The 26,434-nt window shown below is 44.9% G+C and overlaps 1 protein-coding gene across 6 annotated transcripts in view; it reads right to left on the reverse strand.

Moving 5' to 3' along the window:
• Positions 1–3,276: 3,276 nt before the first annotated feature.
• Positions 3,277–26,434, reverse strand: part of Sema5a (semaphorin 5A) — a 447,885-nt gene continuing 424,727 nt past the window's right edge. For all 6 annotated transcript variants that reach the window (XM_048813988.1, XM_048813984.1, XM_048813985.1 and 3 more), the window contains 6 exons: positions 25,657–25,875; positions 19,377–19,547; positions 16,700–16,855; positions 15,296–15,343; positions 9,927–10,138; positions 3,277–8,059 (listed from right to left, as the gene is read on the reverse strand). In XM_048813988.1, the coding sequence (XP_048669945.1) occupies positions 7,940–8,059; positions 9,927–10,138; positions 15,296–15,343; positions 16,700–16,855; positions 19,377–19,547; positions 25,657–25,875 (926 nt within the window). In that variant the 3' untranslated portion in view covers positions 3,277–7,939. The remainder of the gene's footprint in view (positions 8,060–9,926; positions 10,139–15,295; positions 15,344–16,699; positions 16,856–19,376; positions 19,548–25,656; positions 25,876–26,434) is intronic.

Here is a 26,434-nt window from a genome sequence, read left to right on the forward strand (position 1 = left end):
GTTTTGTGACACTGGGTGAAGCGGGCCCTCTGAGCTGCAGGGTTGCATCAAATCCAGTCTGAGAATGGCTGTCCCACCATGGCAGCCCATTAGTATTCCTCACATGGATGACCACCATGCTCCATTTTGCCATCGCCACTACCTTTCTCTCAGGGAAGAGTGAGGCTTGGCCACCAGAGCAGGCAGGGCCTCGAAGAGACACAAAGAGAGCCTGTGCCATGTGCCATGTATGTACTAGCAGGAAACAGGAAGTGACTCTGAGGAAACAGGAAGCGACTCTGAGGTGGACGAGAGGGGGGACAGTGAATAGGAAGGAAGCCAGCTTCTTCACGACAGAGACAGCCCCTGAAACCATGGCCTCAGAAAAGGCCCTCGCAGACACCTGACTGATGAAGTGCACCTGAAGTACTTGCAAAGAATTAAGAAGCCCTAACTCAGCCTTCTTTTCTGTGTTCTGTGATAAGACTCATTTTCAGACTCTTAATAGCATTTCTAAGAACTAGAGACAAACTTGCAGCTCCTGCTCATTGTACAGAAATAATTCAAAAAAGAATTACCTTAGACCTTCGTTTCCCTGGCTATGCATTCAGTACCTACAGTCTTAAGATCTGGGCAACTCCCAGAACCCTGTTACCCATGTGATCTCCTTCCTCTCAGTCCTGGTCCCCCCCCCCCGTGATTACAGGGAGGTGAGAACCCTAGGAGCTTCCAAGGAAAACATGCACCACGCAGGTTAAGGAGAGAAGAACAATTATGAATATCACTTTGTTTGACTTTATAAACAAAGTCAGATCTACTTAAGGGAAACAAGAATAACTCCAGAAAAGAACACTGTTTCAGATATTATTTTAAGAAGGATTTCCTCTTACATCAAGTAGCTAGCTGCAGTTACACTAGTGGTACATTCAGTCATTTCTACTGTTCTTCACAAACTGGGCTTGAAGAGATACTTTCAATGCAAAATTACATTATATATTTCAAATAGCTCCAGGAAGATATTTCAAGTCATATTTCAACTCATAGGAGCAACTGGAGAAATTTCTAAAAGGAGCCCTTGGATACCCGAGTATTGTTGGAGACCATCTGAACACCAGGACATATATCATTAACATGATTAAAAATTTCGGAAACAAATTTTAAGAAAATTGTGATACAGCATGTATTCATTCTACTTGCTAAATTAACAGCCAGATACATTCTTCATTAAATGCTTTAAAATTTTAATATTTTGAGGATGAAATAGTTAATCTTTATAATATGCTTTATTAGTTTAAATTTATATAGCTAGTTTTACTTTATTATGTTAATTGGTAGCCTCTGCATTAAGTGAGCTTTTTTGGTTTCTGATCAATTGAAAAATGTGTATTTTTTTGTGTGTATAATTATACCCATGCATATTTAGGTATAAAAACATGTGTATGTATTAACTGTGTAAATACACACATGTATATATTTCTTTTCTTTTAAAATGATATCATGAATATTGAAATATGGCTGTCACTCAATAGTTGTTTTTTGACATCAAGCATAATCTAGCTGTGTTCAAACTGATGGATTGACACCAGTTCACTGGGAAGGACGGTAGAATGACACAGACATAATTACTGTATCTATATCTATCTATCTATCTATCTATCTATCTGTCTATCTATCTATCTATCTATATCTATCTATATAGCCAGAAGAATGAGAAATTATGCTCCATTTATGTACAATATGTTAAAATGCATTCTACTATCATGTATAACTAATTAGAATAAATAAAAACAAAAATTGAAAAAAATACCAAATTAAAACTTTAAAAGTCTATGTAAAATGAAAAACCAGTATAACAAATAATGTTTCAGGATAACCAAATAAAATACTTAAAAACTTACATATATAATATGTCTAAGTGAAAACATGAAAAATGAGTGAATAAACACATCTCTGGATTAAAAACGTCCTTGTTTTGTGCAAGGAAGAGTGGAAGACTGCACTGGATAAAAGGTGGTTGGTACAACCCAATCCTTCCATCATCACCAGGACCCAACACCCACTCCTTATGAACAGGAAGTCTGATTGTTTTTTCTGGTCACGAAGTACCTGTTGCCCATGGCAATATTTCCAAGTGTTCTCTACTGCGTCATCAAGTACATACAGTACTGTCCTGGCCACCAGTCAAGAGCCTAAGCATCTGAAGGGACAACAAGAGTGTGTTATTGGTTTCCCCAGGAGGCTGTCCACTGCACTCTGATAAGACTCTCTCGTTTAAGTGGCACATCTTGGGAGACATGTACTTGGAAGATATAAGAAGAAAAATGATACTCATGTTTTTCCTAAATGGTGGGGTTTATTTCATTGCTCACATACAATTGAATGAGACAAACTATTTACATAAAACCTACGTACAAAAAATATAATACAATTTATGCTGTACATCATCAAGATTCTCTTATTTTGTTCCCCCAAATTGTAGGCAGACAGAGATGATAGGAGTGAGGAGGGAGTGGCCATGAGAGGAAGAGGGCTGCACTCCTGGGAGTAGTCAGAATCATGCTTCATGAATTTGTTGTTCATAAAAGGATGGGTGGGGTTGAGCTCTAGAAGTTGGCAATGCACCAGCAGGAATGTGAGTGAACACAACATTTTCACTGCTAGAAGAGCTCATTTCATCTCATGTGTGTCCATTTTCCCTGGAGAAAAAGGAGCTTGGAGCAAGTGTGAATTGTTTTTTGCTGATTGGCTGGGTAATACCCCATCCAGATCCTTTCTTAACTTCCATAATTGATCCAATGCAAGACAGACAGAGCTCCCTGCCCAGTTTGCCACAATTAGTGTCTTAAACTAATTCTGAAAACCGTGTTATCTGTCAAGTGTCATTAAGCAACAATGTGAGGCATAGTCCTGGACAGCTCTCAGGCAGAATCTAAGACCAGCGTATTGATGGACAGAAAACAGACAAAAAGTGATGCTCACTGGAAATTGCTGTTGCATATGTCTACCAAGAAGTGTTCAAAGGAAACCTTGAGGACCAAATATAAGCGTCGAGAAAAAGTGCAGTGTGCCCAGTGACCCCACAAAAAATCCAGGCATCCCCGAGCACTCCAACACAATTACCAATATCCTATTTCCTCAAAGAAAGGGGGAATATAAAACTATTTCATTCTTGAAAAAAATCCCTGCAATGTTTAGAACAAATTGCATATTAATAATTAATTTTATATCAGTAATCTCTGCAAGCTTACCAAGAGCTGAGTAGGTTTTGGAGAAATTTCAATGAAAAAAAAAAAATGAAACAATCCCAAATAAGTTTATTTTGTATCACAAAACAGGCAACAGCAGGTGAACACAAAATGAGGCGTAACATGTTTAAATGCGAATCAGTGGCAGAACACACAGGTTTTGCTACACACTTTTGAAGAACCCTGTGAAGGACCAAGCTTGTGCATTTTCCTAGCAGCTGTGCGGAGCTGCTGTGGTGTCTCCAGGTGCTGGGGCTGAGGCGCCTGTGCTGCTTTCCATCCACGTGCAGAAGTTCAAGCTTGATTTTTGACCATGGTTATGGTATAAAGCAAAAGCAGTCCACTTTAGCAGAGAAAACATTGTTAAATTAAAAAAAAACACACAAATTAACAACTTTTGCAAATATGTGAAGCAGTGTTGACGTTGAATCTACAAAAATAATCAATTAGACAATGTTCTAGGTGGTCCTCTTTCCACACCCAACTCTGTACCAATTGTTAACAGCATGTGTCTGGTTTCTCTCTTCCTGTGCACTTGCCTGGAGGGGGACAGAAACAAAGGCCTCTAACTTGAACAGGCATCATACTGACCTTCCTGTTAAGGACAGATGCTGCTGTGTGTTCTGGAAGATGTAGGAATTAGAGCCATGTCAGTTTCTGGGAGACTGAGGCGGGGTTTCCCACTTTTCTGAATACACCATTGCCCAGTGGGAGCAAATGCACACCTGGAGATGAAGTGTGTCTTGGTCATTTTCTATTCCTGAGTTCAGAGTGGTGTGTAAGGATGATTTTCTTTAAAACATATCCAATCAACTGTCTGCTTCTAACTGGAACCCACACTATTGAGTGTCACGGTACTCCATCATCTTCAACAAGGCACTAGCGACATTTTACGGGAAAGCACACTACCATTTCACACTCATTGTCCAAATAAGCAGGGTGCTCAGAATGGCTTCTAGTATCCAATAATAGATAATCATGGATGATAATAGGTAATCAAATATTGACAATGTCATGTCAGCATAAATCCCCATGAAGAGATGGAGGCTTTTGGAAGAATGGATGTGCTGGTCATGGCCAATTCCATCAGCAAACTCCAGCTTGGATCATTAAAAACAATGGCAGAAAGTTTGCATACGAGTTGATTTCACGTTACTAGTTTAATTTGATTATTTGAGCTGTGGGATTTAGACCTAGCTTGTCACTTGCGAAATGGCAATTTTAATGTTAATTTAGTTCACTTTATCAACCTATGTTACCTGCTGCCTCCAGAAGGTGCTCTAGAGCCATGTTCTGAGACAGAGACACTAAACTCACTGGAGTTATCCTCAAATGCCACTCAAATCAGGAAAGTCTCACTGAAGTATAAAGAACACTTCAAAGCTACAGAAAGTTGATGGCTCTAGGGCCATGCAGATGAGGGAAATGGCTTGACCAGTGCTCGGGGAACTAATTTGATTTATTACAAAAGCAAGACAAATAGAGTAAAGAAGTATAAGAATATTTGTAAATTCAAATGCTATCAAAGTTGTGTTTAGGCAAAATGAATAGCTGGATCCATCCCTGATGTATTATGTCTAGGAAAAAATTTCCTGTAACATCCCATTAAACTTTAATGTAACCTTTAGTGATATCTTGGGGACACGGAGTCTGCCTTGCTAAGACTTTGTCCACAATGTCAAAGGCAAGACCCATTAATTCTACCAAATATTCTGGTCAGAACATTCACTGGAATAGGCTTTGGCTCCCGTGATTTCCACCCTTTTGTGTAAGAATATAAACAAGGACACCTTTGCCAAGGACTGCTGCACTCTGGGCAGCTGATCCTGGAAGAGTCCATAGGTCATGCCCACAGGACTGTGCATGTGGACCGTGATCCCCCCCAGGGCCTGGCCTTAGCACTCACAGGGGAGTGACAAGACCTCATCTTTCCATGGCACCTACTTATTGTTCCCATGTTTGCTTCTTTTTTCTCTGGCATGGCCTATGGGCCAGTGGGGCCAGAAGCTGGTCCACTGAAGACCCTATCTAGGGACTCAGGTGACTCCTTGGTGAGGAGGCCTTCAGAGCATTCAGTGCTTCAAATTCCTCTTCAGTCCCTTTAGAGTCTCTGCCCACCACTATGCACACAGAAGCCCTCTTCCCTTTCCCTCATACTGAGGCTAAGTCCAGTCAGACTCTTAGACAGACATCTCTGCAGGAGGGTTCATGTAGACAGGAGGGGTCTGGAGCAGGGAATAGCAGTGCAGTGATGGGGGACTATTCTCCCACAGGTGGTTAAAAGACTCAAACTCCAGCTCAAATACAGCCAAACCAAACATGGTTCTGCCAAACAAGAGAGAGGGTGAGGTGGGGAGGCGATTTTCCTTTGAATACAGTGTCAGATAGCAGTGAGTGAGGGGCTTTTTTCACAGTAGTACTCTAGAGGGTTTCTACTGTCCACACCATGAGAGCTCTGGGGTGCAGAGGGTGTACCCTGCATTTACATACATGTAGTAGAGACCAGCTTAGATGCCACTGGAAGCATGTCCATTAAGCCCAATGACAAGTTCTTGAAATTTAGCATTCTCCCTCTTAGGGGAAGTAAAGTGACTTTGAAACTGAGAAAATATTCAAGAAGGGAAGATGTGTGTGTGTGTGTATGTATGTGTGTGTGTGTGTGTGTGTGAGAGAGAGAGAGAGAGAGAGAGTCAGTTCATTCTACAGAGTGAAAAAACTTTTTCTTAGCAGAAAGTAAAGAGTCCAAGCAGACAATGAAAACCCAACCAGCCATCTGTGCATTTTACCTGTTAGTGCGGATTTCAAGAACGTGTGTACAGCAGTGGACTCTTTTGCAGTGTGCCTAGAATGCATGAAATGCCACATGGAACCCTACTGGTGAGGTCCTGTACATCAACCATTTACAATCTAACATTCCAGATCCAACCTAGCACATCTCCTAGAGCCCACCTGCCATTTTTAAAATTTTAATACAGAACCATTTTTGCAAATTTGGGCATTTGGGAATCTTTTGAATTGTACAATATTCATTATTAATCATAGTTTTCCAACATTTTCTGAAATTGCTTCTTTAAATTGGATATAGTGAAAACGCATATGCTAATAAAGTTCTGTGTTCTTCGCTACCCGTACTATATATTTTCACAGATCTGAAGGTCCATTTATCAAGAAGAACAGATATAGCTATCTACTCAGGCCTTTATCACAATGCCCGGAGGATTCAGATGAACGTTTTCAATTTTGTTCTTTCAATAATTATTGAACCAGCTGCCACATGCTACATGTCAGTTGTGTAAAATTTTTATCTTTTCTTTTCCTTCTGGGGACTTCTAGCAATGGCTTTAAAACACTATGAATCGTTAATTAATGACCAACACTGAGACCATGGAGATCGTCCATCCTTACTTCCAAGTGCACCTGAACTGCCTTTGCCTCTCTGCAGGGAAGAGTGGGACTTGGTGGGACTGGGTGGATGGGAGGCAGACTGGGGTAAAGAGAAGGCACCGGAACAAAACTCTCCCTCCTCCCTTGGCCTAGGGCAGTGAGTGCAGCTTCTGCTGGGGGTCCCATCAGGTAGACTGAGGTGGGCTCTGGAGAGCCAGCTTTACACATCATTAATGCTCTAGTAGGGGCTGATTGCCATACATTAGTTACATCAGGGAGATGGAGAACAAAAAGATATTTCATTAAATGTCAGTTCTTTCAACGCTTGGCATAACGTGGAAAATAAAAAAAGGTTGTTTTCAATTATAGTTCAGTATTTTTAATACTTTCCTTAATCAGCATCATAAAAGTCCAGAATTGTTCTTTGCAGGGAGAAAGAAGGTATACAGTCTGTCCAAATGCTGAACCAGTAGTTCCTCTAGATGCCGGCTCTTCAGAATGTCACCGTGGCCAGGTGGGAGGCTCCAGGCCAACAGTGTGGCGAGGATCTCCCGGGAACACCATGCAGTCCAAGAGTCAGAAGAAGGTTGGTTCTGCAGCAAGCTGCAAGACACGGCCACACCTCCCTGTGTCTGAGCCTCTGCCCCCTTGCTCACCTGCACAGGGAGAACAGTCATACCCCAGGCCACAGCAGGATGTCTTGGTTGACCCTTACCTCTGCAGGTCCAGGTCAGGTGGAACCCCTGGGCTTCCCTGGGCAAGAATTATTTCAAGTCCAAACACAAGTTTGCTTCTGAGAATCCACAATATCACCCAGATCAGGACCTTGGGTGATCCAGGGTGAAAAACTGCCTGGCCACTTCATTTTTGTTGTTTTATCAAATACTATGGACCTTGTGGAGGGAGGCGGTCTCTGATACCCATTTCCTCAAATTAAAACATCAGGAAGATTTACACTTAAAAGCAAAAAGACATTTTTTTCTTTCTAAAGATTCCTTCCAATATGAGCGGCACACTGATAAAATAAAGCTCATGGAAACAATAGGTTTTTAGAAAAATGGACTGAACATAATTAAAAAACAAATGTCACACCATGGCTCATTCAACAATGATTAAGTGATTGTTATGGACCAGACTTTCACGATGCCACAGTTAGATTTTTGTTGCTTTTAAGGATGTGTATTTTTTTTTTCTCAGCAAGGGACACTATTGGCTTGAAATGCACTTGAAGTCTATCCACACTTTATCTCTGAAGCCTCAGAAACATGGGCAGTCATGGAGCACAGGCTTTGAGGGACTGAGGATTTACAAAAACCGAGGACTAAGCGCTACTAGTACTCATCGTAATTATTGAGATCTGTGAAGTAGGCGTTGGAGTAGGTCTTCCCCGTGAGGTGCGGGTTGAAGTACTTGTTTCTTTCCTCTAGGATCAAGTTGTTTTTGTTAAATGCCTGCAAAATACATTATAGAAAGATTTAAGAATACTCCACAAGTAGCACTTCAGAGGGAAATATAACTAGGAGACCGTTATGCTAACTTGAGTTCTCTCCTAGGCTTCCCCTATTCTTGACAGTTTTCCTCATTCACTGATTTTCCCAGATCCGTTGCCTCATGGAAGACTTGACTAGTAACTAGAATAAGGCTGGCTGCTTTGGGTATCTTCCACTCTACTTTTGAACTTTAGTTCGGAAGTTAGGAAGAGAAGTAGAGGGTCAGAAAACCTAAATCTAAACCCCTAGGAAACCATAACTTGAATAATTTCAAGTTAGCAGACACTTTGAAAGTCACCACATATGTCTAAGTATACATTTAAGTGGCTTCCCGATTTCCATGGATTGGTACACTCATCAGAGATCTCGACAGAACTTATTTAAGCAAATGTATCCAATTAAACTGCCTTGATTTCTTTTCTCTCTGCCCTCAGAAGGTGACTGATGCGGCCATCTCTGGACACAGATGGCTACCTCCTTAGTAGTCATTAAAGTCACCTGTAATTTCAAAGAGTACAACTATATCAAATAGAGAGTAAATATTAAGAGGACTAAAATAAAGATGTAGCAGAAGGGGCAGAGGCCAGTTGTGTAGGACCAGCCTGGACCAGGTGTCAGAATAAAGTTCTAGAAGGATTATTAAAGACCAGGCAGCAATCCACACCCTCCAGTTCCTCTGCTTTATGGCAGCAGCATTTCTGATCATCTTGAAAGTTACTGCATCTTAAGTGGGAACACAGACCAGCTAAATTCCCTTCTGCTTCCTGCATCAACAGGACCACAGGTAAGTGGATCTGCTGGACTCATGCAGAGGAGACCACTCGTGGGTTCTGGAAGCCTTGGGAAGGTTCTTGCTGATAAGAGTAGACATGTTCTTCCTCGCTCTCTAGGAGTTCATTTCTGAGAGGCTATGGGGATCTGTCATGAGTCCTGATGCCCCCTCCCTGGGCCTGTCACCTGGGGAAGTCAGTGCTAATGGATTCTGGACCCTGGTTTAAGCAGAGTCCATGGGTAAAGCCAACAGGCTGTGCCTCCAGGAGTGGAGGCCACACAGTAGGGAATGGACCAGGGAGGACAACACAGCTCCCGGGAAACAAGTTCTCCCCTCCACCCAAAGCTGTGAGAGCGAATATGTTCCTATTGTTGTGTAGAAAAGAAATCCAATTTCACAGAGAACCACTGGAACAGAGAGCGGACTGCAGATCTCCCTAAGAATGTGAAGGAAGTCCCCAACCTACAGGAATGTGGGAATTTAGTGAGATGCAGCTCAGGGTCTCACTAAACCCCCTTCCTCCATGTGGGTGGTAAGAAAGAGTAGGTGAGGTGAACAAGACCCTTGATGTCTCTCAGGTTACACCTGTGGCCTTCTGTGCAGATGCAAGAAGCCTCCTGTACATTAGGACACTGTCACAAGAACCGTGCAAGAGTGTGTGCCATCAGATAAAAGATGAAGACTACGATTTTAAAGATAAACATACTGAGGTGCAAAGAAGCTTGGGTCTGCTCCTGAAATGGGAGTGGGTGTCTGACTGCCCAGTGGTGCTCAGGGCCTCACCTGGGAGCACATCTCTGATGCCCAAGTTCAGGCCCCACAGCAAGGGTGGATCAGAGCTGAACCGGGGCCACAGACCTGGTATCTCCAGCAGTAGGTGTGCTGCTGCTTCATGTCCCTTTTTAAATTTATCCCCACATGAGATGCCATGTTTTTCCAGGCAAAACAAAGCTTAAAAGGTGGGTGATCACGAAGGTTCCCTTACACTCCACCAACCCAATCACCAGCGCCAACACCAAGGACCTTTGCAGACAGCCGGCACCGCCGATTCCTCACCTTGATGGCCTCCACGGAGTCGTACTTGTCCAGTTTGTTGATGTGGTTGGTGATGCTGGTGTTGAGGGGGGCGGGAGAGACGGGGTGGATGACGGTCGCGTCATGGGACTGCTGCTGGTAGCGCTGGCAGTAGGTGTAGATGAGCAGGGTGAGGAGGCAGCCGAGGATGGAGCTGCTGAGCCCCACGGCGATCATGTGGAACATGTTGAACTCTGAGGGCAGAATCACAGGCATGCTACGCTCAGAAAGAAGGCGCTACCCCAAGGCTCAAGTGCTTAGAAAAGAGCAAGATGAGAAGCCCACTCCAAAATTAGAGAAATCGTAATCATGCTCCTCTTTGAAATGCTATGGCCACCAGGAGACTTCTCCACAGTGAGCACAGCATATTTAAATTCAGGCTCTTGGGGATTATAATCAGTTTTTTCAAGTCACCTTAAACCTGAATAAGCTAGCAGAATATCTTTTTTTTTTCCCCTTTGAAGGTTTATACAGTACTCTTCTGTTCTAAGAGCAGTATAATCTCTGTTCTCTGGGGTTTCTACAGCACAGTTCATTCATGTCCCTTAACAGGTGGACCTCCCTGCATCCAGGACTGCCAGGTCCCAGGACAGCAGGAAAGGCACTGACAGCTTCCAATTTCTGCACATGGTCATGCCAGACTGCTTTCCTCACCCTCTTTTATTATTTCATCTTATTTAAAAATTGTTCCGTTTACATAGATCCTCATGTTTTCCGTTTCTTGCACAAACATGCAATTCATAATAATGACATTAGAAACTCCCAAAGTTCTGAAGGAAAAATGTCTCTTTGCTAAAGGCAGCCACTCTCCCAGGTCCTTCAGGAGGAATTCTGCACATACATGTGCTGCAGGTGTACAAATATTATCCTGTGGACCACTGTTTTTGCTTAGATTATATTTTGGTGATCTCATTAAGAAAATGGTTTACTCCAAAGAAAACAAGAATTCTAGTTAAAGGAATAAAATACAATCTCCTGGTGACCGTGACCTATTGTTTTTATATTTAATCAGCATCTCTTCTCTTTGAGCGACTTTCCTCCAGCAGACTTGGACCTAACCTCTGAAACAGAAGTGGCTTGAGTGACATCAGGGCAGCCTGCCAAGACCTACCTATGTGGGCCTGAGAAACAGTACAAAAGTCGGTCTCCCCACGTGCTGGGAGAACACCACTGTTACTTTCGCATCTTTCAGGGAACAAACACCAACACCCACCCGGGCAGCTCTCACATTGTCGAGCTCAGGGAGAGTCACAAGAAGCAGACCATGACGTGACTTCCTACACTGCAATGGCCCTGCGTGAGTAACCACCTGCAGGTTGCTGGCCTCCTGTCTCCACTGCTGAAAGCACATCCCGAGGATCCCCATTTCCCCCTAAGTATCCCCTCGTTGTGTCACCAGGGGGTGCAGTGTCACCTGACGCCCTCCTGTGATGGTCAACCCCAGATCCAAAGGCAGAATGGAGAAGTATGCTGGGCATCAGCCCAAGTCCAGAGGAGCCTGTCTGGCCACAGAGACTTCAGGGCTCTTGGGGCCAGAGGGCCTGGAGGTCTGTCCCCACAGCCAGGGCCTGGGTGTTTGCCCCTGAACTGCCCAGGCCTCCTCCCCTGAGGCCCACAGAGCAGCTCTCCTGTACCCTGTGTTCCTCATGCCCATTCCCAGTGCTCACTCCTCAGGGATCCTTCCCAACGGCACCAGCCCCCTTCTGGCACCTGGTGTCAAAGGTCACTAATTACTAGTCACCAAGGTCCTACTACATGCTGGGACCGCAAGGGTCCTTCCTGATCCCCACAGATCCCTGAGTGGCTGAGAGGTTCCCTGGGAAGCCAAGCCCCAGGGGACAGGAGACCCATCAGGGCCTCACCCATGCTAGATGGTAGAGGCTGAATATCCCCATCTTCCCCTGAACCCTGAGCTTTCTCCTGTACACCATGCTCCTTTCTGCTCGTGGGCACTGTGTTGCAGGAGCCCAGGGCCCCGAGAGATAGACTAGAAGCTGGAAGGGAGACCAGTTGGTCCCATTGGATGATTTTTTTGTGCAAACTTTGATTTTTCAACAAACTGAGAAAACATGTCTGTGTTGCCCCCCAAGGTAGAGGTAGATGGACATGGTGAACCCAGCCTGCCCTCTGTGGGGTTCATGGTCAGCCAGGCCCAACACTCTCCTAAACATACTGGAATTCCAAATACATAGGCAATTCCTTACACAGGGGTCCAGATACACAGCATTGAGAGCTGGACAATCCAGGTGGATATTACTAGAATATTCTATAGGTATTCCCCACACCCTGACAACCCCTTTAGTTTTCCACCTCCAGCTTATTTGGTCAGTGGTACAGGATGATGGAAGGACCTCACAGATGCCTGGCCTTTCCTGGTTTTGTCAGAAGCCTCTGCAGCTGGAGGGCTCCTGGGCTGTGACAGGTGGGACCTTTTCACCAACAAACACTAGAATTGTTTACTGTAACACTGAAGCTGTACCTAAGCAAGTACTGATGTCACGTGAGTTTTCATTTCTGTATACTTTAGGTGTCAGGACTCCTGGGGTCAATACCACATACTGATAAAAACACTCTCTGCGGCACTGATAACTCACGTTTTTATAACAGATGGAAGATGTATTACCATCTCCATATGCAGATAGTTTGTCATTAATCGCATGAATTATTCCTGCAGGTGCCTGGGGAAGGCCAGGACCAGCTGACATCTTTATGATGATCATGTTCTCTTTGTGTCTCATGCAACTAAAAATAGCTAGGTTGAAAAATCTCGATAGAAGCACATTTTCCACAGAGGGAAAAAATAGTGCTTATTGAATCTCTGTTGAATCTGTTTAGTGTGGCTCTTTCCTTGGAATATGCTTTTATTTTTTGGCCTTTTTTTTAGATAAACCTGAAATAAAGACCAACTGCTCAGTTGGGTAATTGGATGATATTACGAGCAAAATTTTATTGATTTTTCAATAAACTGAGAAAACACATCTATGTTGTCTCCCTAAACATCCCCAAACATCCTTGCTAGGTAAATGCTTATTTTCACCTCTTAGCCTTATGCTAGGATCCATTTCTTCTCTTACCTGCTGTGGAATGTCCAAGTCAGAAGCTTAAAGACCTAAGGCAATCAGTTCTTAGAAGCTTAAAGACCTAAGGCAATGCAGAGTAATCCAAGTTTCTGTGATTCAGCCCACAGCACCTCATGATTGGCTCTGGTTTGTACAGCTCTTGGCAAAGTTGGTGCCAAGACTCAGAGCAGCATGGCAGTACAGGAGGGGCCTGCAGAACAACTCCTGGGTCTTTAAGGCCCCAGAGGGATTTGCACATTGGAACAGGGTGGCCTGTCCTGGGCAAGGTGATGGGAGCCTCTGGCAATGAGCATGGGTGACCAGTGACCTCTACTGCAGCCCAGCTGTGTGACTCTTCAAGTTCTGACTTGGCCTTCTGAGAATGGGAAAACACCTTAGGAACTGCTCCACTCCTGACCTGCCCTTGACTGAGGGCAGCTGACAGCCCTGGACCTGTGAGCTGAGCAAGATCGTCACCTTGCAGGGCTGCTGTAACTCGAGGTCCCTGGACACGGACATCTAGACCCTACCAGGTCACTTTTTCCATAGTGCTATGTGTTTAAAGCTCCCACTGTACCCCTTGCCAGGATCTCATCCCTCGCACCCTTGAGCATGAGCTATGTGCACCTGGGCCAGGGCCTTACCTCTCTGAGCTTCACAGGCCCCATTTATGGCACAGGTACAAAGGCACGGACACTATCCCTTTTCTGCAATTCCCAGGTGCAAAATCCCTGAGAAGTGGTTTTCTCCATGTATCTGACAGTGACTCGTGGCCTGACATGACTCATTCTGCTGCATTAGCACCTCACATTGCTAATGTGAGGCATCGTTCAAGAGACTGATCCTGGAGCATAGCCCCAGACTCTGTGGGTGTTGTATAATACAGGGTATGAGACCTAAACGTCCTTCTAGAATCTGAAACCATCACTTTCAAACTCTCCTCTACTTCCAAGGCTTCTCCATGTAAACTGTAGGTGGCAGTACCTAGCAAATTCACTTTGTATGGGCCATATGGGACACTTCTTGTCTGAAGCACTGAATATAATGTCTGGCACACAGGGCTATATAAACACATGAAGGGACACTAGCCACTGCCATCATTTTATATAAGCCCTTGCATATTAATCTCACAAGTGGATCCTGTATTAGCAACTGCCAGTTGGTGAGCTTGCTGCATGACTTAGATCATGGGAAGATGAATGTCCTGGCCTGTCTTAGGCAATAGGGTCTCTTATGAGTTCCAAAGGTGTTGGGGCCGCTTAGGTCTTCAATGTAAACCTGATGCCCCTCACAAAATCAACACAGAGTGGATGCTTAGCAAAGATTCTTGAATGAATTAGTGGACACATTAACAGATGGCTGACTAAACCAGATGTATAGACAGCAATCCCCTAATCCATGTAGTTATTAATGCTAAGTACATTCCTAAAACATGGTTAGGAAGCCCCCACTTCCTTGAGACCAAAAACAAAAACCAAAGCCTGCTGTGCTGAGCACTCTGGATTCCCCTGGTGGAATAGATTGTGGTGGGCATTGATATCTATTTGCCATCAGTCGTACATGCGAAGATATGGATGTTGGCTCAGATGTCAAAGTGGACATGGGCTATGCTTTGGTCTTTGGATGATAAGTCTTTTGTTCAGGCATATTTTCAATGAAAACAATAACTTTAAGGTTTGGAAGGCACAGACTGCAAATTCCAAACTTCCATATGCTTGAATCAAAGAATGTGGTTTTTGAGACTCAGTGTTGCAGTTTAAAAAATTTCTCTAGTGATGTAGGTATAATCTTGTACCCCCATTACAATATAGCCATTTCAGTGGGCTGGAGATTCAAGGTTAGGTGCAACGGATTTGCACATAAATATAAACAAACTCCTTGGATTTCATTTTATTCATGGAAAATCTCCCTGAACTCATATCAAGATCGCTGGTTCATCAAGTGTTGCGTTCAACAGAGTCCCCTGCAGGGCTCACTTAGCCACGGATTGTTGTGCCCCACTCAGAGAGGTTCTGGTTCTGTAGTTGAAGCTGGGGCCTCAGAATTTGCATGTCTATTAGGTTCCCAAGGGATGCTGATGATGCTGGCCAAGGGACCCCACTCTGAGAACCACTGTGCCACATCTTAAATCTTGACTATTAATGTTTATGCAAAGGTATATGTTTGGGGTCCAGGAGTTTCACCTCCATGTAATTCTTTGCCAATAGCAGAAACAAGGAAGACATACGGAGGAAGAAATATTTGGAAGAGACCAGAATACCAGTAAGAAACTAGTTAAAAGGAGGCACTTACCTCCACACCTTTTCTCCTCTACACTGCTTGATCTTGCAACAGATACTTCTGGAAAAACAAAAATCCAATCACAATGCATAAAGGGTGTTGGGAAGTAGGTTCATTTATTTACATTAATGTTTCATTTGCAAAAGGTCCAATGATTTTTTAATCTGTTGGGAGTCCAAGTTTCCAAAGCTTGATTAGTTTTCAAAACAAATTTATACTTGTTTATTGTTTCAAAAACCCAAGAAGGATTGGTTCAGTCACTTTGACTAGGACAGGACAAGATTCATTATCACAGGAAAAAAAAAAATATGTGACCCCTTAGGCTGCAACCAAAGCACCTACTGATTCCTGTTAGAATGTCCCCTGCCAGCCCTGGGATCTCTGTTCCTTGGTGACTATTATATTGCATCAAGACCAATGATCTTTTAGTCCCAGTGAAATGGAAGCCAAATCACCAAAGCTCAAAGGAAGTCACCATAACAAAGTCATATCCAGGAGCACATTGGTGCCCTTTATCATGCCATATCTACACTCCACAAGCAAAATGTCAATGAGAAGAGAGGTCTTCTAAGTGTCTCAACTCCCACCAGGTTGGGGGGAACATTTCAGGAGTCTAGTTCTCCTACATTGATTTTCCATTACAAAACAAAAATTATAAATATGTCTATGGCTAAACAGATAAATAACACAGTTCTGCACCCTACATGGTACAGGTGACTTACAAGGCTACTGCTAATAATTGTTTCTCAGATACTCTTATTTTTTCCACAAATGCAGGGAAATGAAGACAATTTGGTTCATGGAGCCCTACTGTTTCTTTGCAATAATTGGTTTGCTTTGGTCCACGCTATAGTCCTAAAGGGCACACTGGGCATGTGCTACGTGGTGTGTACATGTGCAGAGCACCAGCCATCTGTGAGAAGGCAATGGTGAAGAGCTACCCACAATAACTGAGCCCTGGTTCCACACCCCGTCTGTGACCAGAGGCCAAGCCACTTCTCCAAGGTGAGAATCATGATGCAAATCAATTTCCCCAAATATATTAACATTCTTATAGAGAATGGACCTTGGTTTTCTGAGCAAACACACACATAATATTGCCAAAGCACTTAACCCCATATTAAAATAACCAAATAACACATTTCCATTTTTTAGAGAAAAATCTTCTATTAGAATCAATAAATTATAGATGGCATTGTGTTTGAAAAAATCTTACACTCAAGAAGTATTTCAAGTCTAAATCTGAATTTATCTACAAATCTGCACTTTTATCCCCTACAAACCATGAGAGTTGATGGGATCATCATCTCAGCTTCACCAGACACAGCCTCCGAGATCACACTGTGACCTGTGAACCACTTTCCGTCTAAATGTCGGGATGCTTTTGTTCACACTTACACCATCCGCTGCGCTTACCTGGGATGAAATTAGAGTCAAAAACGCATGGCCGGGTCTCGGTGGTGTTTCCGGAACACTGGACACCCACAGGGAACAGAAGGATGCATTGGCGGGCGCGGATCTGGATGCCAGACGCATCGCACATGGACCAGTCTGACCACTCTGACCAGCTTTCTGCGGGGGACAGAAGATGGGAGATGGGGCAAGAACTCCTGCTAAAATTAATCTGCCAAGGTACATGAGCTGGTCTAGGTTCTCATGTTATGTTTTTGATAAGATGTAGTCATAACTTCTGACCAGGCCAGTAAATAAAATACATGAGGATGGAAAATACAAACAAACAAACAAACAAACAAAAAACATGGTGTAATATAATCAGATATAATACGCTTCCATAAACATTTCTAAAGACCACCTTATTTTAATGCTATAAAAATTGTCTTTAGAGTCAATAAGCTAATCCATGAGACCCAGCAGTGAATAAACTACCCTTAGTTGGGGGCAGAAATTTCAATGACATTACCATTTCTCACAGGGCCAAGCTTTCCTGCAAAGAGCAGCCTCAAATGCATTCCTAATAAATTCCTGCACATTTCCACAGGACTCTGCTCAGACAACAGAAGGAAGGTGTGTTAATGAGAAATCCTCAGTGGCTGAATGGGAGCTTAAAGCACTTTCTGGGGTTTAACAACAGTTTTGCAGAGTCAATGTAGCAAAGCCAGGATACCCTCAGGGCAGGATTCATTTCACCCCAGGTGAACCAGCACAAAAGAGCAGCAGGCCAGTTCACAAGCCTTGGGTCAAGTCCAGAAGAAGAGAGATGAAAGAATTCCTTGTCCTATGTATAAAAATGGCTGAAATCTGTCCAAATCACTCAGGCATACAGATGTGTGAAAAGAGAAACTCATATCTATGAAAAAAGGTTTAAAAATGAACACTCCATATTATTTAAGTAATATTAACCAATTAAAAAAGGGTACATTGTCTGTGCAGTTTGGAAAAAAATTTTGGAAATCCAACTTGCACCTTGATCCAGGTAAAGGTAACAGCTTTTGCTTCAAAAATGTACAAAGGCCCTGCTATTGAAATGACTGAGAATTTGGTCTTGAAGCTCTTTTTAATATAACTGAAACTTTCCAGGAAGAACCCCGGGAGCAAGCTAATAAACTATGAGGTTTTCGGCATCAGTCAGACCCAGAAGTGGGGATAAGAGGACCCATGTGTCAGGAGCCAGGCTGCTTCTGAAACAAGCAGGCTGCCTCAGCACAACCTGTGTCTCCCGGGGCCTTGGAGCTCCCTCACCCAGGTTCTGAGGCAGGTGTGAGGCATGCGGCACCCGAATCTCTGGTCCTCATGCTGACACCCAACAACAAAATCCTGGATCCTGACATCAGGTAAGATATTTTAAGATTTTAAAAATAATCTGATTAAATAATTAATTATAAAATTACTGATTTGGTTTCATGCTTTATATTTTCTCTAATTGCACCACCTCTGGATGACAGGCCATCGAACTTGGGTGAGGTGTCCTCAAGAATGCCTACTGCCTCCCGTGACCGTTTAGCATGTTTTCCTGAAATGCAGCTCTGGGGATCCTCAGAAGAAGACTGAGGCCAGGCCCTGGGCGAGCAGAGAAGACAAGGGACTTTAGGCAAGACACCCTCTCAGCCATCCAGCCTCCAGGGGGCGCTCACGGGTGCTTGTTTCTTCTGGCTTTCTCCCTAGCACAGCAAGGAGCTGCCAAGAGCCATTAGTGTTAATTAGTGAAGTGAAGGCCAAATCAGGATCTATTTGTTAATCAAAGAGCTTGGGTGTTATAATGACATGCTTATACTCACCTCTGATGTGATAAAGGCTTTGAACACCAGACAAAGTGAAAAGGATTTGATTATAGAACAATGGCTAGGAAGTCACATTAAGGGTGCCCCTGTGAACTGACTTGTTCCCCCTTCTAGGACTCCCTATGATGTGATACCATCGTCCTCCTCACCATTTACAAATCCAAAAGAGGTGAGTTGGCCAATCACAGTAGCTAAGTTACAGAACCATCCCAGATGCCCATCAACAGGTGAATAGATACTGAAAATGTGGTCTATATACACAATGGAGTTTTACTCAGCCATAAAGAATAATGAAATTATGACATTCGTTGGTAAATGGATGAAACTGGGGAACATGGTGCTAAGTGAAATTAGGCAGACTCAGAAAGTCAAGGGTGGAGAGTTTTCCCTGAGATGTGAAAGTTAGTCCAAAACAAAGGAAAAAGATGGGGGGTCAAATATCATACTGATATAGGGAAGATCAGTGGAGTGGAAGGAGATGGAGATGAGGGAGGAGGAAAGGAAAGGATGTGGAATAGATTTTAAAAACCATGTCATGTGCACTTATAAACATACCACAGGAAATTCTACCTGTTAGTATATGTAGAAAGCACCCATCAAAAATAAGTAAATAAAAGAGCACAAGGAAGATCAGTAGAGCCAAAGAGGAGAAAGGGGTGAGGGAGGAGAGAAGGGAAAGGGGGTGTACTTACCGGGGACTGAAACGGAGTCAATCAAATCCCATGCATGTGTGATTTTGTCAAAAGGAACCACAACCTAATATGGATTACTGCATACTCTCTCTCTCTTTTTTTTTTAAAGGAGGAAAAGAGGTGAGTTTTCTCCAGGTCAGGCAGCAGGCAAGGTCCGCTTACCTGGGCAGGGCTGGGTGTTGCAGAGCGCCTCCTCCGTGTGCAGTCCCAGGCAGATGTCCCCTCCGTAGGCTGGGGCTGGATTTGTGCACGAGCGGGTCCTCATGTAGTGTCCACCCCCGCATGTGGCTGAGCATTTTGACCAGGATGACCAGCAGGACCACACGCCGTCCACTGGGAAGGAACACAAGGTCACAATGCTTCAGAAACCCCAACCAGATCCATCTGATGGAGGTGAAGACAGAATCTGCACTACAGAAGGCGTGGGTGCAGGTAGCAGCCGAGTCCTGGCCATGTGCGGCCATAGGAAGTTTCCCTGGGCCATCCATACAGCTTGGTGCACCTTCCCTTCCTTCTCCAGTGCCTCTTCTTTGTTCTTTCAGAAAATGGTTCTAAACATGTCATGTCTCCAGATGACAGAGGAGCACAATGCATGCCCTACCAAAACCCCAGTTCCCCAAGAAGGAACACGCAGCACACTGTGGCCATTAAGGCCACCCCTGGCCAGCTCTCACCCTTGCACCATGCAGTTGGCTAGACAAGACTTACAGCCCCGGATCAGGAATTCAAGTCATAGCCCTCCCTCCTCATGGGTTGGATCATGGTTTGACAGAGGAGGAGAAAAAAATCCAATGGTCCCACTAAGGTCACTGAAGGGTGCCCCATAAATGCAGCCTCTAAACGAACAAACCATATAGCCACACAGACCTGGTGGCAGGTTTTAATGGCTGGAGATGTAATCTCAACATCAGCAGCCAGACTTAGGGTTGGGTATTAACTGTGCAGCTTCACCGTGTGAATGTCAGGCAGGACTGCTTCCTGGACAGAACCCGCCAAGACTGCTCATAAACAGAGCCCTTCTCTCTCTGCTCGCATTAGCCCCTGTCTTCTCCAGGTTGGGATCCCGAGACCCACAGACCAGGCTCCTACACATCTGAAAAGATGCAAAGACTCAGTAAGCATCAGGGAAAAGCAAATCAAAACCACAGTGAGAGCCCAAGTCACACCTGTTAGGATGGCTATGACTTAAAAAATAAAAAATGTCGGTAAGGATGTGGTGAAACTGCAGCCATTTGTGTGCTGCTGCTGTAACTGCTTATGAAAAACAGAATAGTGATTCTTAAAAAATTAAAAATAGAATTACCATAGGATCTAGAAATCTCACTTCCAAAAAATTGAGTACACCAGAAAAAAATTGCAATTATTCTAAGAGATATCAGCAATTACATTACTATTCATAACAGCAAAAATATGGAAACATCCAAAATGTCAATATACATAGATAAAGAAAATATGGTATATAGATACAATGGAATATTACTCAGACTTCAAAAAGGAGATCTCTCCGTGTGCAACAACATGGATCAGCATGGAGGAGGACATAATGCTAAGTGACATAAGTCAAGCAGAATGTGAGTATTGTGTAAGTCATGGCTGGCATCTAAAATACTCAAATTCATAGATGCTGCAAGTAAAATGGTGTTCCCAGGGGTGGGAAGGAAGGGACAATGGGGATCTGCTGTACAACCCTGGGCCTGTAGCCAGCAACACTATATCATGCATTTAGTGACCTGTTCATGTTAAGTGCTTTTATTTCAACACAAAAACAAAAACACTAGTGTGCTTCTTCACAATCTTCCCATAGCATGTGTCTTTTGTGATCTCCTGCACTCATTCTATCCCGAGATATTCGGGATATTTTTTTATCCATCCCACATTTCCATTCACGCTATGCCAGTCCACATCTGATCTGGTCTAATAGCCCTCTGCTCACACATACCCATGGTCCCTCTGGGGTCATGAGCAAGTCCTCCTGGCACAAGGTGGTTTATCCCATTAAATGAGAATACGGCTCCTGCTTGAAGTTCTGAGGAGCCCCTGGGCAGAATCCAGCTGCTGAAGTGGCCCCTGGGGAGCTCAAACCAAAGCTCACCCTGTGCTCGGCCCCGAGCTCCATTTGTACTTCACTGTCTGCAGGCACATACTCTAAGGGCTGGGGAAGAGCTGCTTCCGTGCAGAGGGACTCAAGGGGAGTCCAGCCCAGCCTCCACTCTCTCAGGCAGTCGCATGGGGCTGGAGTTGCCCAGAGCCCCAGGTCACTTCCCAGCTGGCCTCCTAAGGGTGTCCTCGCATGACAGGTTTCCACCTGCACCTTGGAGCACCGACCCTGGCCGTGAGGTGGTCACTGACCGTGGCTATGAGGTGGTCTGCCCAGATGGAAACAGATACGGAGCACCATAGTATGAGTTCATATCAGAAAGTCTGTACTATTTTTAAAGTAGAAACTATGGAATGCAAAGCTTAATGAAGCCGACTGCATTGTGAGGGGCTTGTACAACTCCATGTGGGGAGGAAGGGATGTGCCACTGAATCAAGGAGTGACACAAACCTGAGCCCGTGAGCGGAGAGCAGCAAGCCTGGGCATAACAAGGATAATAATGAGCTCAGTCACTGTGGCAATGGTCCTCACAACAGCCTTGGGGAACATTCTAGAAATGAGTGGCTCCGGGCACTAAGAGGTTAGGTCATGGAGCGAGTGACCTGGGAGCTCTGGATGGGAGGCTGGCATGCTATACATAAAGAACAAGGCGAACCAACAGTATGGGTCTGACGTCACTCCTGCCATTTCTATGCTAAAAATTCATGGGGGAATCTCCTGTGGCTGGGATCACCATGTAATTTAGCCTCTGAAAGGCTGGTTCATGGGAAGATCGGACAAATATACCCAAGCTCAGAGCCATGTTTCCCTCAAGGAATCAAAGCCATTAATTGCAGGGAATTGGTTTTTATAAAAAAAAATTTGATAGATTAAGTAATGTGACAGAAGAGGGTACAAGTTTTGGTCTAGGAATTCTAGCCAACTACTCATCGCTACTGAAAAGTGAAAGGAGTGAAGTTACTAGCCATCAAAGGGAGCCAAGGAAAGCTAAATGCATCCACTCACCGGACATCCTGGGCACAGTCAGCGATATAAAGCCCCGAGGGTGAGGGCACACCACACGTGGTATAGTATCAATGCCCAGAACACTGCACCACACTGTTAGAGCTGAAGGAGAGCAGGGCACCCCACTCCCCAAGAACTGAGCAGAGGTTGCCCTCCTGGAAGTGAGGACTCGGGAGTCCAGCAGGGAGAGGCACTCCAGGTGTCCACCAGAGGTCAGTGGGGAACACACCCTGGATGCACTTGGACTTCATTCAGAGTCTTCTCCCTCAGAGGAACCGTCATAGTTAAATCTGATCAAAGGAGTGTATGTTGACCCTGTCAGGGCACACGGGGTCCCAGGAAGGCTTTGAGGTTGCTTTCATCCTGTTTCTGTATCACATGGCAACAAGGAACCATCTCTCTTCTCTACCTTTGTCAGTCAGGGTCTGGAGTCTTTGTGCTGAATCAAACACACCATGAAACAAAGGTGTGAAGGGGAAAGGACCCCCATTTCTCAAGGTCAGAGGTGAATGACATAGGAGAAGGTTCTAGTTAGACAAGGCCACAGCAGGAGAGGAAATGGTCATTTCAGCACTGGCTCAAAGTTACGCGTGACAATTGGAGATGGCATTGTTAGTGATTTGATTTAAAAGTTATTTACATTCCTCTAGTTCATTTATGTCTATGTTCATTTTAAATCATAGGGAAAAACTTCATTTAGAAATACAATGATCATTTGTAATTGTTCACCCAGCAGAATGAGTTGTGAGGAAGAGAACGTGCTAAATGAAGTCAAAAGCTTGTGAAGGTGGGCAGCTCAAACCCCTCAGGCTGGGGCGGCCCACCCTCCTGCTGAGTTAGTCTGTCCAGTTGTTAGGAATCCCCCAGGAAGTGGGAGAGTGTTGACATTAGCACATCCAGACTGAACTCAGCTACTCCCCAGTGGAAAGTGACATGGCACTGTGAACCTCCACGACACTCTATGGGACCTGGCTTTTAAAGGAAAATGAGGCCAGAGCTATTTCAAGATATTTAGGTCATGTATATATAGTTCTGGTTTGACTGCCAAGTCAACTAAAAAAATAGAAAAATAAATAAAACAACCCACAGACGATGCTAATGGAGTGTCTGAGATGGAGGGGCCGCCTTCGCACTCAGGGACCAGGGCAGCCTCCAGTGTCTGGAGGAATTTGTGTTCTACTGATAGCAGTGAGGAAGTGAGTGGAGCCTGGGGAGGTGTGGGAGGGAGGGGCCCTGACATTCCCATGGCAACTTCCCGTGCTCCAGTTCATAGCACTGACTCAAATAGAGAGATATCGCCCACGGGCTCCCTCCCAGCATCCAGGGGAAGAACCCTGCCATGGGGCTGTGGGAAAGATCAGCTCTGTGACCTTTCCCAGATTCTCTGCATCAGCTTGGCTGGGAAAGTGGGGTAGTCAAGGGAGGAATCTCCTGAGGCTGGAGAAATCCAGGCTGAGATGCCCTGGGAGAGCAGTGCAGCTGTCAAGAGCAGGGACATAACAGGACGCCTCTGCTACAAAGCTGGGAACTGTGAGTCCAGTTTTATCTGCACACTTATCCACCCTTCTTCTGTATATCCATCCATCTATCTCTCCATCCATCCATCCATCTATCATCCATCCAGTCACCAATCATCCCTCCATCAATACATCCGTCCATCCAGTCATTCATCCAAATATTCATCCATCCATCTATCCATCCATCCAATCATCTAAACATACATACGTAAGTTCATACGTGCATCTACCCACCCATACATCGTGCATCCATGCACCTCTCCTCATCAACGAATGCTTATAAAATACTTCCCACAGCCAGTTTCTTGCTCAAAAAACTGAGAAAGCTGTGTGTACTACTGGACAAGATGCTAAAATCTGATGCCATTAAAACCTCTGTACCCAGCTTTGTCATGACCCTTCACACCACTTCCCATCCCTTCCTGTCAATTGACTAACTCCTTTCTGTCCCTCAAGATTCAGCTTGGAAGAGCCTGTGTATTGCAGCTGTTGCTCTCCTAGCTCACTAGGTGCTTGGCCGACGTGGCCACTGTATCTTGTCACCATCTTAGCATCTGATGGCCATGCTGGCTTGACATTATTCACAGATGCCTTCTCCCCCAACCCCAGGCTCCTTTTTGATGTGGACCACAACACTGTGTCTTTGCCATCCTGTGAGCAGCACACAGTGGGTCCTCCAAACTGTTCAAAAGTGCTGGAAATGGAATGGGCAGAGGGAGGAAGGAAGATGGGTAACCGGCTGGTTGTTCACTTTCCATTCAACAAACACTTGTGATGGGCGTTTCTAGGTGTGCCAGCCTGTGCTGAAGACTGAGTTTCTGCAGTGGAACCATCCCAGGCCCTGAGCTCCTGGGCTTTCACCCAGGAAGAAGGCACAGACAGCATCTAGTGACCTGCACAGGGTGGCTGTGGGTCATTGGGTTACAGAACCCATGACCATGGGAAGGTCAGGTGGAAGCCATTTAGGTGACAGAGCTCCACTGGGAGCCACGGCAGAAGGGAGCAGAGACAGTCAGAATATCAGAGGGAAGACAGAGGGGTTGTAGGAGAACAGCAGATCCAAAAGCCCTGGGCTCTTTTAGCTCACTTTAATATCCTTGTGCTTATATGGAATTCAGTGCAACCAAAAGCCAGGTCCTTTTCCAGCCCTACGCAGCCTCCAGGAGAGAAGACTCCATCTTCAGAAGATGGGATTCTTGAGGTAGAACCCCTCTAGCAGGAGACAGTGGGACTAGGAACTGAGCTGGCAGGCACCTGTTGGTACAGCTCTGACCCCTGCAACCTGAGAACCTGGTGTTAGTGGAGAACAGCAGGGAGGCCTGGGTCCCTCGGGTCCCAGGAAAGGTGGGCTGATGCATATTTCAGGGACATCACTTCTCTCCAGACCACATCAGAAGGGCCAACATCTCTGTTAGGGACAGGATCCAGAGCCCACAATCCTTACAGGGCATTGCTCTAAGAAGTATTTTAATTTCTTTTTTAAAAAGAAGAGGAAAAGGAATGTAATCCAGCCCAGATGCTGCCTGCCCTTTTCACCTGGAGATGTGAGGCCACATGCCAGCCTACAAAGGGGGCCGAGTGAGGCGTGTCAGTACTGGTGGACATGACTCGGGATTTGGCTTCAGGTCAGTTGGAGTAGGTGGCTGGGAATGGAGGACCCCTTTATTCTTCCTTTTCCATCTCACTAGGTTCAACCAACAGCTGCTGATATCACCTGACATTTCTTAAGAACATGTATCCCAACACCAGGCCACGGAGCTGAGAGAGCCAGGGTAAGCTAAAAGGCCGTCCTTGCTGCCGGACGTTTTAGATCACTGCTCACCTGGGCAGGGCAGGATGTTGCATTCCTGGTACTCCAGGGACGGGCCCAGGCAGGGCATGCCACCGTACTTGGGCTCGGGATTGTTGCAGACCCGCTTCCGGTTCCGAATGCCCCTGCTGCAGTCGCGGCTGCACTGTGACCACGACGTCCAGGCTGACCAGGCCCCGTTGACGGTGTGGGCTGAGTATCTCCCGGCTCGCAGGAAGTCCCCAGACAGGCCTGGCAGGGGAAACACAGAGTGTGACTCCACAGGAGTTCCTGCAGGGCCCACGCACACACTGGTCTGTCTGCATCAGCACGAGCTTCTCTCTAGAATTAGTCTTTCACACCTCAATAAAATACTGCAGCTGAGTGACAGCCTCCCATAACTCAGACTTCTTTCCTGAGCTGCTATGCAGTAAGGCTGCACACAGGAACCCTAATTGGAGATTACCAGACTATCCCTTATAAAATGTCCATCTTTAAACTGGGCTTCAGTTATCTTCCTCTCGGTGTTTCAATATAGGTATCCTTTCTTCTAACAAAAGCAGAATTTTACAAACTTAACAAGAGTGACTCAATTTGTTGCTCACCAGGCGGGTGGTGTTGGTTTTACTTATGTCAATAGGTGTATTTACCGATACCCTTTATCAAAGAAGAATATATATATATATTTTTTTAACAATAAGATTGTGTGATTGCTGAGCTATGGGGAGTCTAGTCTGAGATAGAGAGAAAGTAAATTAGAAGAACAAACACAGGTACAGGATGAGAAGTGTACTTTTATAGCAAAAGGTAT

Source organism: Marmota marmota, unplaced genomic scaffold (genome assembly GCF_001458135.2).
Source record: "Marmota marmota marmota unplaced genomic scaffold, marMar, whole genome shotgun sequence".
Lineage (NCBI taxonomy): Eukaryota > Metazoa > Chordata > Mammalia > Rodentia > Sciuridae > Marmota > Marmota marmota.